At 45.5% G+C, this 16,593-nt stretch overlaps 1 protein-coding gene across 13 annotated transcripts in view; it reads right to left on the bottom strand.

Moving 5' to 3' along the window:
* The window catches only part of C12H2orf42 (chromosome 12 C2orf42 homolog), a 40,848-nt gene extending 26,655 nt beyond the window's left edge, over positions 1 to 14,193 (bottom strand). For 2 of the 13 annotated variants that reach the window (XM_031008223.3, XM_055378054.1), the window contains exons 1-4: positions 13,969 to 14,193; positions 6,068 to 6,336; positions 4,563 to 5,397; positions 2,950 to 3,060 (exon numbers count right to left, since the gene is read on the bottom strand). In XM_031008223.3, coding sequence (XP_030864083.1) covers positions 2,950 to 3,060; positions 4,563 to 5,385 — 934 coding nt within the window. In that variant the 5' untranslated portion in view covers positions 5,386 to 5,397; positions 6,068 to 6,336; positions 13,969 to 14,193. Of the gene's footprint in view, positions 1 to 2,949; positions 3,061 to 4,562; positions 5,398 to 6,067; positions 6,709 to 12,927 lie in introns of all 13 variants that reach the window. The other 11 variants (XM_031008224.2, XM_055378052.2, XM_031008227.2 and 8 more) reach the window with 11 other exon arrangements.
* Between the last annotated feature and the right edge of the window lie 2,400 nt (positions 14,194 to 16,593).

Raw genomic sequence — 16,593 nt, 5'->3', positions numbered from 1 at the left:
TGAGCATTTTCCCAAATTCTTTATTATCACTTATTTTTTATTTTTATTATTTAGAGATGAGGTCTTGCTATGTTGCCCAGGCTGGAATGCAGTGGCTATTCACAGGTCCAATCACAGTGTGCTAGAGCCTTAAGCTCCCGGGCTCAAGGGACCCTCCTGCCTCAGCTTCCTGAGTAGCTGGGACTACAGGCATGCACCACTGCACCCAGACTATAATCATTTTTATGCCTGCCTGATATTCTATGGTAAAGTGGCTTTACCATGGTTCATTTAACTATCCCCAGTGGTTAACCCTTAGTTGTTTCTAATTTTTTAATATTCTAAATAATCATAAAATCAACATCTCCAGACAAAATGTTTTTCCTATACCAATAATTATTTCCTTAGAAAAGATTATTCAGAAGTGGGCCGGGCATGGTGGCTCACACCTGTAATCCCACCACTTTGGGAGGCCAAGACGGGTGGATCACCTGAAGTCAGGAGTTTGAGACCAGTCTGGCCAACATGGTGAAACCTCATCTCTACTAAAAATACAAAAATTAGCTGGGTGTGGTGGTGAGCACCTGTAATCCCAGCTACTTAGGAGACCGAGGCAGGAGAATCACTTGAACCCGGGAGATGGAGGCTGCAGTGAGCTGAGATCGCGCCATCACACTCCAGCCTGGGAAACAAGAGCCAAACTCCACCTCAAAAAAGAAAAAAAAAAAAAAAAAAGCCAAGCGTGGTGGCAGGAGCCTGTAATCCCAGCTACTCGGGAGGCTAAGGCAGCAGAACTGCTTGAACCCAGGAGGTGGAGGTTGCAGTGAGCCAAGATCACGCCACTGCACAATCCAGAGCAAGACTCCATTTCCAAAAAAAGGGGAAAGACTAATAAGTAAATATTTAACAACAATTTCTGCTCTATATTCCTGCCAGAATTGCCTCTCTAAAATGCACAAATGACCATGTCACTTTGTTTCTCCATCTTTCTTCAACTTCCCAGCACCAAAACTCTTGTGCATGACCACCTGATCCATCCCTAGCAATATTTCCTATAGGTAGGACCATTTTAAGGATCTTAACAGATACTACAAGCTATATACCAATGATTATAGCAATGTATACTACACTAGCCATGCCAGAGAGCCTGGATTTTACCTTTGCCTGTGGTCTCATCATTTTAAAAAACTTTGCCAGCTGGGCATGGTGGCTTACACCTGTAATTGCAACAATTTGGGAGGCTGAGGCAGGAGGATCACTTGAGGTCAGGAGTTTGAGACCAGCCTGGTCAACACAGTGAAACCCTGTCTCTACAAAAAACAAACCAAAAAATCAGCCAGGCATGGTGGCTTGTGCCTGTAGTCCCAGCTACTTGGGAGGCTGAGGCAGGAGGATCTCTTGAGCCTAGGAGGTCCAGGCTGCAGTGAGCCATGATTGTGCCCCTGCACTCCAGCTTGGGCAACAGAGTGAGAACTCATCTCTTAAAAAACAAACAAACAAACAAACAAACACACAAACTTTGCTAATTTGGTAGCAAAAGGTATCCTGTTTTAGTTTTGCATTTCTAAAATGTTTGCATTTCTCTGTCGACTAGTAAGTTTGGAGTTTGGTCCACGGGTGTGGACCAAGTAATATTTTCATTTTGTTTAGACTCTAGGTCTCTTGATGCTTACCTACTAGGATACTTCACCATTTTCATATTGATTTATCAGAGTCCTTAACTGACACTAGTATTAAGCATTTGAATTTAAAAATGTGGCCTGGCCAGGCATAGTGGCTCACACCTGTAATCCCAGCACTTTGGGAGGCCGAGGCAGGTGGATCACCTGAGGTCAGGAGTTCAAGACCAGCCTGGCCAACATGGCGAAACCCCATCTCTACTAAAAATACAAAAATTAGCCAGGCATGGTGGTGGGTGCCTGTAATCCCAGCTACTCAAGAGGCTGAGGCAGAAGAATTGCTTGAACCTGGGCAGTGGAGGTTGCAGTGAGCCGAGATCGCATCAGTGTACTCCAGCCTGGGCAACAGAGCGAGACTCCATCTCTAAATAAATAAATAAATAAATAAGGCTGGGTGCAGCGGCTCACGCCTTACTTATTACAGGCTCAGGCCTGTAATCCCAGCACTATGGGAAGCCAAAGCGGGTGGATCACCTGAGGTCAGGAGTTCAAGACCAGCCTGACCAATATGGTGAAACCCCATCTCTACTAAAAATATAAAAATTAACTGGGCGTGCACCCTTAGTCCCAGCTACTCAGGAGGCTGATATGAGAATTGCTTGAACCCGGGAGGCAGAGGTTGCAGTGAGCTGAGATCGCACCACTGCACTCCAGCCTGGGCGACAGAGCAAGACTCCATCTCAAAAAAAAAAAAAAAAGAAAAAAATGTGTGTGTGGGTGTGTGTATGTGTGTGTTTCTCCATATACTTAAAATGAAGACAATAACCTATATTTCTAAATTAGTGTGGGGAATATAACCATTGTCACAAAATTTTTTTAAACACTCTATGGATGAAAACTTCATAATACTATCCTAAGGCAGATTAAAGTATAAGATTAATCTGTTTAAGGGATGTACAAACATATACAGTAAAAGTAGAATTTGGTTGGATCTTATTTTTGGCTAAGGGATCAAACTTTTAGCTTAACTTGAAAAAGAATCATCAATGGAGAGTAAAACTTTTCTCAGGAAAAAAACCCATAAGAACAAAAACATAATATTTCTTGGCCAGGTGTGATAGCTCACACCTATAATTCCAGCACTCTGGGAGGCCAAGATGGGAGAATCACTTAAGGCCTGGAGTTCGAGGCCAGCCTGGGCAAGATGGTAAGACCCCTGTCTCTTTATTTTAATAAAAATAAAATAAAATATAGTATTTTCTTATAATTGCTGAGGTTCAGTCAAAGACATAAAACGCAGTAAAACAATCTCTAAAGACAATACCACCAAACCAACCAACCAGACTCTTACCAGATACTTCATCCTTTCTCCTCTTCTTTGACTTAGAGGCAGTAGACTCACAAGCAGATACTGTTGATTCTGAATGGCAACCTAACTGGGGTACAATAATCTCTTTAAGACCTAAAAAAAAAGAAGATTTCTGAATTATTAATCCTATCCAAGGGTAAGTATGAATATAGGCCTCTATGTAGCAAAAAGTTAATTTCTTTTTAAAAATCCCCCAAACGAATTATCCCAGTCTGGGCAACATAGGCAGACCCCATCTCTACAAAAAATAAAAAATTACCACACCTGTGGTCCCAGCTACTCAAGAGGCTGAAGTGGGAGGATCACTTTAGCCCAGGAGGGTCAAGGCTGTAATGAGCCATGATTATGTCACTGCATGCCAGACTGGGCGACAGAGGCAGACGCTGTCTCAAAAAACAAACCAAAAACAAACAAAAAAATTATGGAGTCATTGCTTGTTTTAAAATAAGTTCCTTGGGCCGGGTGCGGTGGCTCACGTCTGTAATCCCAGCATTCTGGGAGGCCGAGGTGGGTGGATCACCTGAGGTCAGGAGTTTGAGACCAGCCTGGCCAACATGGTGAAACCCCATCTCTACTAAAAATACAGAAATTAGCCAGGCATGGTGGCACACGCCTGTAGTCCCAGCTACTCAGGAGGCTGAGGCAGGAGAAGCGCTTGAACCCAGGAGGTGGAGACTGCAGTGAGCTGAGATTGCGCCATTGCATTCCAGCCTGGGTGACAGAGTGAGACTCCATCTCAATAAATATATAAATAAATAAGTTCCTTTAGACTGGGTGCGGTGGCTCATGCTTGTAATCCCAGCACTTTGGGAGGCTGAGGCAGGCAGATCACCTGAGGCCAGGAGTTTGAGACCAGCCTGGCCAACATGGAGAAACCCTGTCTCTACTAAAAATACAAAAATTGGTCAGGCATGGTGGCAGGCGCCTGTAATCCCAGCTACTTGGGAGACTGAGGCATGAGGATTCCTTGAACCCAGGAGGCAGGGGTTGCGGTGAGCCAAGGTTGTGTTACTGCACTCCAGCGTGGGTGATGGAGCGAGATTCTGTCTCAAAAAAAAAAAAAAAAAAAATCAAGAGATTCTGTCTCTTGATCATTAATTTCAACCAACCAACCAACCTTTATGCAAGTGTGCTGACTGGGACTGAAAGAAGGAATGCAACCAGGTGTGGCGGCTCACACCTGTAATCCCAGCACTTTGGGAGGTTAAGGCAGGAGGACTGCTTCAGCCCAGGAGTTCAAGACCAGCCTCGGCAACAAAGTAAGACCCCTATCTGCAAAAAATTTAAAAAATTAGCCAGGCATCGTGGCACGTGCCTGTGGTCCTAGCTATCTGCGGGGACTGAGGTGGGAGGATCTCGAGCCTGGGAAGTCAAGGCTGCTGTGAGCTGTGATCAGGCCACTGCACTCTAGCCTGGGCAACAAAGTGAGACCTTGTCTCAAAAAAAAAAAAAAAAAAAAAGAAGGAACACTTTTCATTTGAATTACCTAGCAACTGTTTCTGAAGGTTGCTAAGACAATCTCCAAATGCATCAGTGGAACTCTTTTCATTGCAGTTTTAGAAAAACGTAATAACCACATCAACCATACCACCTACCGCTGGAATCAAAATTTAGGAAGTCTGAGAATTCCTGAGCCAGTGTCTCGTCACTGGCAAAGGCACAGATGCAAGCAAAGAAATGAATGCATCTCTGGGCTGTCTCATCCTTGGAGGCATTTGACTTGTGCGATTTCAGAGTCTGACAGGAGCAGAAGAAGCGGCGCTCAGGCAAGCTTTTGGCACTGACTTTCTGCACAAAAGATGTATGCAAATACCCCAAACTGTGCTTCTGGCTTGCCTTGCATTTCACCACCAAGATGTTTTTAGTAATTCTCTGCACCAGAGGACCTGTGGGTTCCGTGGCCAACTGCCAGATGGTCTGTTTGGTTTCCGGGGAGGCCTGCATTGCATTCAGGACCGAGCTCTTCAGGGTCAGAGGGGTGGCCTCTGCCTGGCAGTTCACCGCCAGCTTGATGTGCTGGCACTGGTTTTCCACAACGCCTTGAGTGGCAGCTTTCAGGCATGAGGGGACATAACACCGTCCAGAGCTCAGCTGAGTGATGATCGTCCCATCCACTGTCTGGATTGTTGTCTCTGAAACCCCGAGCTCCACAAAGCATCGGTAATCAGGGCCCCGGTCTCTTTGCCGCACTGAGTAGACCTGAAGATCAGAGCCTGTAATGATTTTGACAGCTTCAACACTAGGCTGCTTGCGTGCACCGTAGCGGAATATGGTTCCACATGTCTTGTTCTTACAGCTCAGTCCCCGGGTTCCATTGTATGTGCCACATCGGGGACACTTTCTGATTCCCCTCAATGTGGCCTTCCCCAAATCAGATAAGAAAGCTGGGACTTTAGTCCTCAGAGAATTTGGTTCCATTTTTCAGAGGCCCTACAAAAGACAATACATCCAACAGTATGAGTATACCTTCACACACAAAAAGTTAAAATCACTTATGATATTTAGTACAGAAAGCAAAATATAAAAAAGCTATCTACTATTTTTTTTTTTAGACGGAGTCTCGCTCTGTCGCCCAGGCTGGAGTGCAGCAGCGCGATCTCGGCTCACTGCAACCTCCGCCTCCTGGGTTCAAGCGATTCTCCTGCCTCAGCCTCCCGAATAGCTGGGACTATAGGCACCCGCCACCACGCCCAGCTAATTTTTGTATTTTTAGTAGAGACGGGGTTTGACCATGTTGGCCAGGCTGGCCTCGAACTCCTGACCTTGTGATCCGCCTGCCTCGGCTTCCCAAAGTGCTGGGATTACAGGTGTGAGCCACGGCGCCTGGCTGCTATCCACTATTTTTAAACTGTACCACAAAACAACATAAATTTAAACCTACAAACAAAATGAAAGTGGAGGAAACTGCCTTTCATACCTATTTTTTTAAATCCTAATAATCAAAGCATTTCTCCAGATTTAACTCTGTTCTATATAACAACGGAAGTTAGTTAACCTAATCTTTACATGCCCAGATGTCTAACTTCAGCAAGAATTAGAGAACATGAAAGATGAGTTTTTTCCCTTCCATCATTCCCCACAAAACCTAGCCCAATCCTACCTGTACCAGCTGCCAAGGCATCTGGAAAACAGTGTAACCTGAATTCATAAGACTTAAAAGGTGTTTCATTAGTTTATAATGATCAGGTGAAAACACGATCATTTGCAGACTAATGATAACTGCTTAACCCAAAGTCTTCTGAAGTTTGAGCTGTATGGTGTAACAATGCAGACACTCTGCCTCCTCCTTCTCCACCAGCCAATGGCAAAGCTTCTGCCCAATGTTCCGCAAATAAGATTCCCACTTCCCTAAGTGGAGATCTTGATAGTCTGCAAGTAAAACAAGAAAAAATATTAAAGTTTTACAAAGACAGGATGATTCTTTCCTTAGAAAACAGAATAGGAATCAAAGTCTTTCACAATTACTTGAGAAATATTTGACAGAAATGATTATGGAAATGGTTAAGTGTTTTGTACTTCCAACTGTAAGGAAGGTAAAAAGGCGCTAATGTCATTACAAAGGGGGTTGTCAAGAACACTTTAGAGGTCTGGCATGGTGGCTCACTCCTGTAATCCCAGAGATTTAGGAGGCTGAGGTGGAGGATCACTTGAGCCCAGGAGTTCAAGACCAGCCTGGACAACATAGTGAGACCTCATTTCTATAAAAAAACTTAAAAATTAGCTGGGCATGGTGGTGTGCACCTGTAGTCCCAGCTACGTTGGAGGCAGAGGTGGGAGGATCACCTGAGTCCAGGAGAGCAAGGCTGCAAATTGTACCATTATACCCCAGCCTTGGCGACAGAGCAGGACCCCATCTCTTTTTTTTTTCTTTTTTGAGATGGAGTCTCACTCTGCTCACCCAGGCTGGAGTGCAGTGGCGCAATCTTGGCTCACTGCAACCTCCACCTCCCAGATTCAAGCGATTCTCCTGCCTCAGCCTCCCCAGTAGCTGGGACTATGGGCACATGCCACCACGCCCGGCTAATTTTTTGTATTTTTAGTAGAGACGAGGTTTCACTGTGTTTCGATCTCCTGACCTCGTGATCTGCCCACCTCAGACTCCCAAAGTGCTGGGATTACAGGCGTGAGCCAATGCGCCCAGCCGACCCCATCTCTTTAAAAAAAAAAAAAAAGAACACACCTAGAGCTATGTCATATAATTGGTCAATAACTCATCCTTCCTAATAGTAATACATCACATTTTGAGTGCTTTATGCATTTTTCTGCTCTGTTACCCAGGCTGGAGTGCAATGGTGTGATCACAGCTTACTGCAGACTCAACCTCCTGGGCTCAAGTGATCTTCCTGCCTCAGCCTCCCAAGTAGCTGAAACTATAAGTACATGCTGCCATGCCTGGCTAATTTTTAAAAAATTTTTTGGTAGAGACAGGAGTCTCACTTTGTTGCTCAGGCTGGTCTCGAACTCCTGGCCTCAAGCGCTCCTCCTGCCTTGTCCTCTTAAAGTGCTGGGATTATAGGTGTGAGCCACAAAGCTTCATTTACTCAGTAAAAATTATAGTCGGGGACTAGTTCATAGTCCCCCAATGAAAAGGTGGACATTTTAAAACTATTCTTATTTGTACTTTCCAATTTGTTAATCAGTGGACTATAGAAGATGTAGAGAGAAAAAAAAATTGTTTTGAGACAGTCTTGCTCTGTCACCCAGGATGGAGTGCAGTGACGTGATCTCGATTCACTGCAACCTCCGCCTCCCGGGTTCAAGCAATTCTCTGGCTAATTTTTGTATTTTTAGTAGAGATGTGGTTTCACCATGTTGGCCAGGCTGGTTTTGAACTCCTGACCTCCAGTGATCTGCCCGCCTTGGCCTCCCAAAGTGCTGGGATTACAGGCATGAACCACTGTGCCTGGCCCTATTTTTTTTTTTTTTTGAGACAGAGTCTCACTCTGTTGTCAAAGATGGAGTGCAGATCACGGCTCACTGCAGCCTTGACCTCCCAAGGTCAAGCAGTCCTCCTGCCTCAGACTCTCAAATAGCTGAGACCACAGGTACGTGCCACTACACTCAGCTAATTATAAATTTTTTATAGAGATGGGGGTCTCACTATGTTGCCCAGGCTGGCTTTGAACTCCTGGGCTCAAGCAATCCTCCTGCCTCGGCCTCCCAAAGTTCTGGGATTACAGGTGTGAGCCACCATGCCCAGTGGTCTCTATTCTTCTTAAAAAATGTTTTAGGCCGGGCGCAGTGGCTCATGCCTGTAATCCCAGCACTTTGGGAGGCCGAGGTGGGTGGATCACAAGGTCAGATCAAGACCATCCTGGCTAACACAGTGAAACCCTGTCTCTACTAAAAATACAAAAAATTAGCCGGGCGTGGTGGCAGGCACCTGTAGTCCCAGCTACTTGGGAGGCTGAGGCAGGAGAATGGCATGAACCCGGGAGACAGAGCTTGCAGTGAACTGAGATCATGCCACTGCACTCCAGCCTGGGCGACAGAGTAAGACTCCATCTCAAAAAAAAACAAAAATAAAAAAACGTTTTAGGCTGGGCGCAGTGGCTCATGCCTGTAATCCCACGACTTTGGGAGGCCGAGGCGGGTGGAACACCTGAGGGCAGGAGTTCAAGACTAGCCTGGCCAACATGGTAAAACCCTGTCTCTACTAATAATACCAAAAAAAAAAATTATCTGGGCGTGGTGGTGCACATCTGTAATCCCAGCTACTCCGGAGGCTGAGGCAGGGGAATTGCTTGAACCTGGGAGGCAGAGGTTGCAGTGAGCTGAGATCACGCCATTGCACTCCAGTGTGGGTGACAAGAGTGAAATTCCGTGTCAAAAAAAAAGTTTTAAAAAGACTAGGCACAGTGGCTCACACCTGTAATTGCCAGCACTTTGGGAGGCTGAGGCGGGAGGGTCACTTGAGGCCAGGAGTTCGAGACCAGCCTAGCCAACATAATGAAAACCTGTGTCTACTAAAAATACAAAAATTAGGCAGGCATGATGGCACATGTCTATAACCCCAGCTACTCAGGAGGCTGAGGCATGAGAATTGCTTGAACACAGGAGGCAGAGAGGTTGCAGTGAGCCAAGATCGCACCACTGCACTTCAGCCTGGGAAACAGAGTGAGACTTTGTCACCAAAAAAAAAAAAAAAAAAAAAAAAAAAAAATATATATATATATATATATACACACACACACACACACACACGCACATATATATATATACACATATATATATATACACACACACACACATATATATATATATTTTAAGGAAAACAAGTGCTTTGTGAAATAAGATGCATAGCACGGTTTCTCCAGCTTGGCACTGCTGATATTTAGGGCTGGATAATTCTTTGTTGTGGGGGCTATCCTATGCATTGCAGAATGTTTAACAGTATCCCTGGTTTCTAACCACTAGATCCCGGTAGCAGGCCCCATCCCTAATTGTAAAAAAAAAAAAAAAAAAAGTCTCCAGATAATGCCAAATGTCCTCTGGAGGCAAAACTGCCCCAGTTAAAAGCCACTGATGTAGAGTCATTAGCCTGTTCACACAGCATTCCTTCCTAGCTCAATGAACTTCTTTAGTAGGTATTCTCATTCAGTCCCACATGGATTCTTAGAATATTGTTCCAAAGTCAAAACATGACGGATCAGTTTGCTTTTTACCATGAATGATCTCTGTGACCAAGTCCTTTAACTTCTGAGCTTCAGGATTTTTTCATCTGCAAAACTACGATATGACATATATATATGTATATGTATATATATACACACACACACATATATATATACAATTTATATATATGAAAGAGCTTAGAAAAAATTAATTTAAAAATTATGTTGCTAATGATGATTTAACATATCATCAAAGTGGAAAAAAACCTTTCTGTCATATCATTAAAAAGTCAGGAAACAACATGTGCTAGAAGAGGATGTGGAGAAATAGGAACACTTTTACACTGTTGGTGGGACTGTAAACTAGTTCAACCATTGTGGAAGTCAGCGTGGCGATTCCTCAGGGATCTAGAACTAGAAATACCATTTGACCCAGCCATCCCATTACTGGGTATATACCCAAAGGACTATAAATCATGCTACTATAAAGACACATGCACACGTATGTTTATTGCGGCACTATTCACAATAGCAAAGACTTGGAACCAACCCAAATGTCCAACAATATAGACTGGATTAAGAAAATGTGGCACATATACACCATGGAATACTATGCGGCCATAAAAAATGATGAGTTCATGTCCTTTGTAGGGACATGGATGAAATTGGAAATTATCATTCTCAGTAAACTATCGCAAGGACAAAAAACCAAACACTGCATGTTCTCACTCATAGATGGGAATTGAACAATGAGAACACATGGACACAGGAAGGGGAACATCACACTCTGGGGACTGTTGTGGGGTGGGGGGAGGAGGGAGGGATAGCATTAGGAGATATACCTAATGCTAAATGACGAGTTAATGGGTGCAGCACACCAGCATGGCACGTGTATACATATGTAACTAACCTGCACATTGTGCACATGTACCCTAAAACTTAAAGTATAATAATAATTAAAAAACAAAACAAAACAAAATAAAATAAAACCTTTCTGTCATTAAGGGAGGAGGTGGTTTGCCAGCTGTTGGTGCTGTAGCTTTAGCATAGGAATAGCTGTAGTATCAACAATGGAGTTCCACTCTTTTATCTTTTCTTTTACTTTTGTTGTTGTTGTTGACACGGAGTTTCGCTCTTGTTGCCCAGGCTGGAGTGCAATGACGCGATCTCAGCTCACTGCAACCTCCGCCTCCCGGGTTCAAGCAATTCTCCTGCCTCAGCCTCCCGATTAACTGAGACTACAGGCACGTGCCACCACGCCCGGCTAATTTTTGTATTTTTAGTAGAGACGGAGTTTCACCATGTTGGCCAGGCTGGTCTCAAACTCCTGACCTCAGATGATCCACCCACCTCGGCCTCCCAAAACTCTGGGATTACAGGCATAAGCCACCGTGCCCGACTACATTTTGGCTTTTATAGGAAAGCTAAAGACAGTACAGAGACTTCCTACCTACCTTTCACACAGATTCCCCAAATGTTAACATCTCACATAACTATGGGGCATTTGTCAAAAATAAGGTCTTAACATTGGTACAACACTATTAACTCTACTACAGGCTTTATTCAGATTTTACCAGTTGTCCACTAATGCCCCTTTTTATTTTATTTATTTTTTTGAGACGGAGTCTTGCTCTGTCGCCCAGGCTGGAGTGCAGTGGCGTGATCTTGGCTCACTGCAACCTCCGCCTCCCGGGTTCAAGCAATTCTCCTGCCTCAGCCTCCTGAGTAGCTGGGATTACAGGCGTCCACCACCAAGCCCGGCTAATTTTTCTGTATTTTTAGTTGAGACAGGGTTTCTCCATGTTGGCCAGGCTGGTCTCAAACTCCTGACCTCAAGTGATCTGCCTGTCTCGGCCTCCCAAAGTGCTGGGATTACAGGCGTGAGCTGCTACGCCTGGCCTCAATCTCCCTTTTAAAAAAGAATAAATCTTTTAGACTAATTTTAGATTTTCAGAAAAGTGGCAGATACAACACAGTTCCCAAACACCCCTCACCCAGTTTCCCAATGTTAACATCATATATTAACATGGGACATTTGTCAAAACCAAGGGACCAACATTGCCACATTATTATTAACTGAACCCTAGACTTTGCCCCTTTTTTCTGTTTCTGGATCCAATCCAAGATACCACATTGCATTTAGTCATCATGTCTCCTTAGTCCCCTCGAGTCCGTGAGTTTGTCTTTCTTTTTCCTAATCTTGACAGTTTTGAAGAGTCGAATATTTTACAAAATGTCCCTCAATTTGAGCTTGTTTGATATCTTCCTTGCATATTTGGAATCAGTATATTTTGATTTGATATTCTGACCCAGCAATTACACTACTAAGAATTTATTTTACAGACTGACTCCCACATGTGTGAAATGAGCGAAATCGTAAGGCAACCCAATGAAGAATATTTGTAGCAGCAAAATATAAGAAACAACCTGATGTCCCTCAAGAAGATACTGGTGTAATTAATTATGGTATACCTATAAAATGGAATACTTCCCAGAAAATAAAATATTTTTACAGCTGTTTAAAAAAAAATGGCATGGCCGGGCATGGTGGCTCACACCTGTAATCCCAGCACTTTGGGAGGCCGAGGCAGGCAGATCACCTGAGGTCGGGAGTTCCTGACCAGCCTGAACAACATGGAGAAATCCTATCTCTACTAAAAATACAAAATTAGCCGGGCGTGGTGGCATATGCCTGTAATCCCAGCTACTCCGGAGGCTGAGGCAGGAGGATCGCTTGAACCCGGGAGCCAGAGGTTGCGGTGAGCCAAGATGGTGCCATTGCACTCCAGCCTGGGGAACAAGAGAGAAACTCCATCTCAAAAAAAAAAAAAAAAAAAAAAAATGGGCCGGGTGCGGTGGCTCACGCCTGTAATCCCAGCACTTTGGGAGGCCGAGGCGGGCAGATCACAAGGTCAGGAGATTGAGACCATCCTGGCTAACACAGTGAAACCCTGTCTCTACTAAAAATACAAAAAATTAGCTGGGCGAGGTGGCGGGCGCCTGTAGTCCCAGCTACTAGGGAGGCTGAGGCAGGAGAATGGTGTGAACCCTGGGGGGCAGAGCGAGCCTGCAGTGAGCCGAGATCGTGCCACTGCACTCCAGCCTGGGCGACAGCGAGACTCCGTCTCAAAAAAAAAAAAAAAAAAAATGGCCTGAGTAGCTGGACGTGGTGGCTCACGCCTGTAATCCCAGCACTTTGGGAGGCTGAGGCGGGAGGATCACTGAGCTCAGGAGTTCAAGACCAGCCTGGGCAACATAGTGAGACCCTGTCTCTTAAAAAAAAAAAAAGATACACTGTGGAGTGAAAAAAGTGCAGCACTTTCTAATATGCTATTCTTGGTTTTACTCTTTTAAAAGAAAAAAAAAAAAGACGAGAGATACACATATGTATCTATCTATACACACACATATACAATGTCTATTGCCTCAGAAGAAACGACATGGGATTTGGGAAACAGAAGTTAGGAGGGAGACTTACATCTCACTGTTTGGCAGTATTTGAATTTTAAAACATGTACTAGTATTACTTCCTAGAGACTCTATATCGAAAGCATATACAAACAATTAACACAACTTGTAAAGAACGTGGATTTGAAACCTGAAAGATCTGCTGGGTAGTCTCTTCTCAGCAAGTTTACAAATCAGCCTCCTCGGCGGGAGAGTGTCAAGGGACTGGTGTTGGAAGCGTTAACCCGCGGTGGGTTTCCATCCAACCACTACCCAGACCTAAATGTTTGGCGGATTCTGTTTCGTGCTTGTGAGGCACAGTTAGGGGAAAAGAACAAATGATCATCACGGATAAATAATAAAACTAGCTGAGTACACTGCGTGTTAAATCCTTTCTATGCATGTACTGCCCACACGATCCTGTGAGGTAGATACTATGTTACCCATCTTAGAGATGAGGAAACTGTTACTCAGATTTGACGGAAGCGTCACAGCCAGCAGGTAACTCACAAACGTGGGTTTGTAGTCGGCTGGATGGCCTGCCAAACCACAAGTGGGAGGCTGGGGCACATCAGCCCTCAACGGCCTCGGAACAGCGGAGGAAGGCCGCCGAGGCCCTGCAGTCAACGGAGCGGCCGCCCGACTCCGGGACGCTCACCTCCCGGCCGGCTTCCGGGATGGGTCTGCAGCGACACACACATATCCCCTGGGACCTGCTTCCCGGCATCCTCCCCGCGCGAGCGCTCACTTCCGGTCCCAAGTAGGCCCAGGCAGAAGCATCACCTCGCCGGCAGCCGCTCCTTGGACATGCTCTCCGCTGGGAACCCCAGCTCTACACCCCTGCCCCACCGCCGCCCCGGTCCTTGCTCAACACGACCCCCTTACCTGCCCTGCGCACCCCCCGCGAGCCCCGGGGCCCTTAGCTGACGACCGCCCTCACCTCTTCTCTCTTCGCCTGCCGCGGCCTTTTACAAACGGGGCCAAACTGTTCGCTGTAACGACAATCGTTATTGGTCAGAGCCGCCCACGCGCGGCAAGTGGCCGCCCACCTGAGCTCGCATTGTGTTATGGGAGTTTTAGTTCTCTCCTTCAGAGACCGCTGAGACACTGGGGGAATGCGGTGGTAGAACCTACGCCGACCTAACGGCTGTAAAGCTCAGGCTCTGCCTTGGAGCTGGAGTGCTTCTGGCGGATCATACTGCTGGCACAGCTCCAAGGCTCGTCTTGACTCACTTCTGGCCTGAGAGAGTCCTATTTCTGAATAGACTTTTGCTGGTAACTGATGCAAAAATGACTTGAGTTGCTGGACGTGGTGGCTCACGCTTGTAATCCCAGCACTTTGGGAGGCTGAGGCGGAGGATCGCTTGAGGCTAGGAGTTCGAGACCAGCCTGAGCGACATAGCGAGACCCTGTCCTTACAAAAAATGAAAATTAAAAAAAAAATCGCCCGAGATTTTCTACATTATTAGCAGATGTCAGCTGCGAATTTGGAGTTTGTTTGGAGGTTCTTGCCCACCTGAGTATTCACCTCTATCACATGTATGTTTATGACAAGTTAACTTTTTCTCCCTTAAGTACACTTTGAACTACACTTGAACGTTTTCTCTTAAAATGAGATAAAAAAGAGCTTCCTGTATATCTTAGTTCTGGTCCTTGGAATCACGGAATAAATCTAAATGCTCATCGTTCATGATTGAAGATAGCTCCCGAGTGCAATGTGTTCATGGTGAGGCCTGTGTGTTGGAAAACCCTGGAATGAGGTTTTCTGCTCTCCTGACCCTAGTCTGGCTACTTACCAGTGGTAGCAGGTTAATTTACTATTGGGAAACCTTAGTCAACTATTTATAAGAGAAGCGGAACGTTCCGGCCGGGCGTCGTGGCTCACGGCTGTAATCCCAGCACTTTGGCAGGCCGAGGCGGGCGGATCACAAGGTCAAGATATCGAGACCATCCTGGCCAACATGGTGAAACCCCGTCTCTCTACTAATACAAAAAAAAAAAAAAGTTAGCTGGGCGTGGTAGCGCGTGCGGGTAGTCCCAGCTACTCGGGGCACTAAGGCAGGAGAATCGCTTGAACCTGGGAGGCTGAGGTTGCAGTGAGCTGAGATCGCGCCACTGCACTCCAGCCTGGCGACAGAGCGAGTGCGTCTAAAAAATAAATAAATAAAATAAAATAAAATAAAATAAGAGAAATGGAACATTCCAGGACTAATGTTTGTAGTATTAGTTCTTAAACTGGAAAGAGAGGGAGAGAGGCACAATTTTTCCAGAAGACTTTTTAGTTTTCTTTCCATTTATTATGTAAACTAAAAATAAAATCCCATGCCCCACAGCCAACTGAATGAACCCTCACCCCTTGGCCAAGGGGATGTTAAACTGAATTCTGAATTCTCCTGGGTGGAAAGGGAGGTCGGACATGCCTCCTTATAATCCCTCTTTTGGAGTTTAGGCACAACTGACCACCATTAATATTAAAAGAGAGATTATAAGAATGGCAGAACAGACTCTCTGTAGCAACAGAATACCAAATAATAAACAAGACCAAAGGCCATGCAAGGCAAGAGTTAAGCCACACCCTACAAACCGTAACATCTTTTTAAATGTTTTTAAATTAACCCTGTATCGTGTGGCTTACTTTCCAGCCTGAATCAGGTATAGCATCACATGATAAACAGCAGACGCCCCACCCTTATAATGTAAGCATTCCTTTGTACTGACTTCGAGTCCTTAGACAAAGCTTAACTCTATTTTTTTTTTTTTTTTTTTTTTTTTTGAGAAGGAGTCTACCTCTGTTGCCCAGGCTGGAGTGCAGTGGCATGATCTCAGCTCACTACAACCTCCGCCTCTGAGATTCAAGTGATTCTCCCACGTGAGCCTCCCGCGTAGCTGAGATTACAGGTGCATGCCACCACACCCGGCTAATTTTTGTATGTTTCATAGAGATGGGGTTCACCATTTTGGTCAGGCTGGTCTCGAACTCCTGACCTCAAATGATCCACCCACCTGGGCCTCCCAAAGTGCTGGGATTACGGCAGTGAGCCATGGCGCCCTACCAAAGCTGAACTCTTTCAACCAATTGCCAACTAAAGAATCCCTAGGCGAGACACGGTGGCTCACCGCATCTGGCCTTTTTCCTTTTTCCTTTTTTTTTTTTTTTTTTGAGACAGAGTCTCGCTGTGTTGCCCAGGCTGGAGTGCAGTGGCGCAATTTCGGCTCACTGCAAGCTCCGCCTCCCGGGTTCACACCATTCTCCTGCCTCAGCCTCCCGAGTCGCTGGGATTACGGGCACCCGCCACCGCGCCCGGCTAATTTTTGTATTTTTAGTAGAGACAGGGTTTCACCATTTTGGCCAGGCTGGTCTTGAGCTCCTGACCTCATGATCCCCCCACCCTGGCCTCCCAAAGTGCTGGCATTACAGGTGTGAGCCACCGCACCCGGCCCCCCCTTTTTTTTTTTTTTTTCTTTTTTTAATTTTTGAGACAGAGTCTTACTCTGCTGCCCAGGCTGGAGTGCAGTGGCGTGATCTGCAGTCTCAATTTCTCAAGCTCAATTGATCCTCCCTCCT

The sequence above is a fragment of the Gorilla gorilla genome, chromosome 12 (assembly GCF_029281585.2).
Source record: "Gorilla gorilla gorilla isolate KB3781 chromosome 12, NHGRI_mGorGor1-v2.1_pri, whole genome shotgun sequence".
Classification (NCBI taxonomy): domain Eukaryota; kingdom Metazoa; phylum Chordata; class Mammalia; order Primates; family Hominidae; genus Gorilla; species Gorilla gorilla.
Note: the sequence above shows the minus strand (reverse complement) of the source record. Positions and strands in the feature narration are given on the sequence as shown.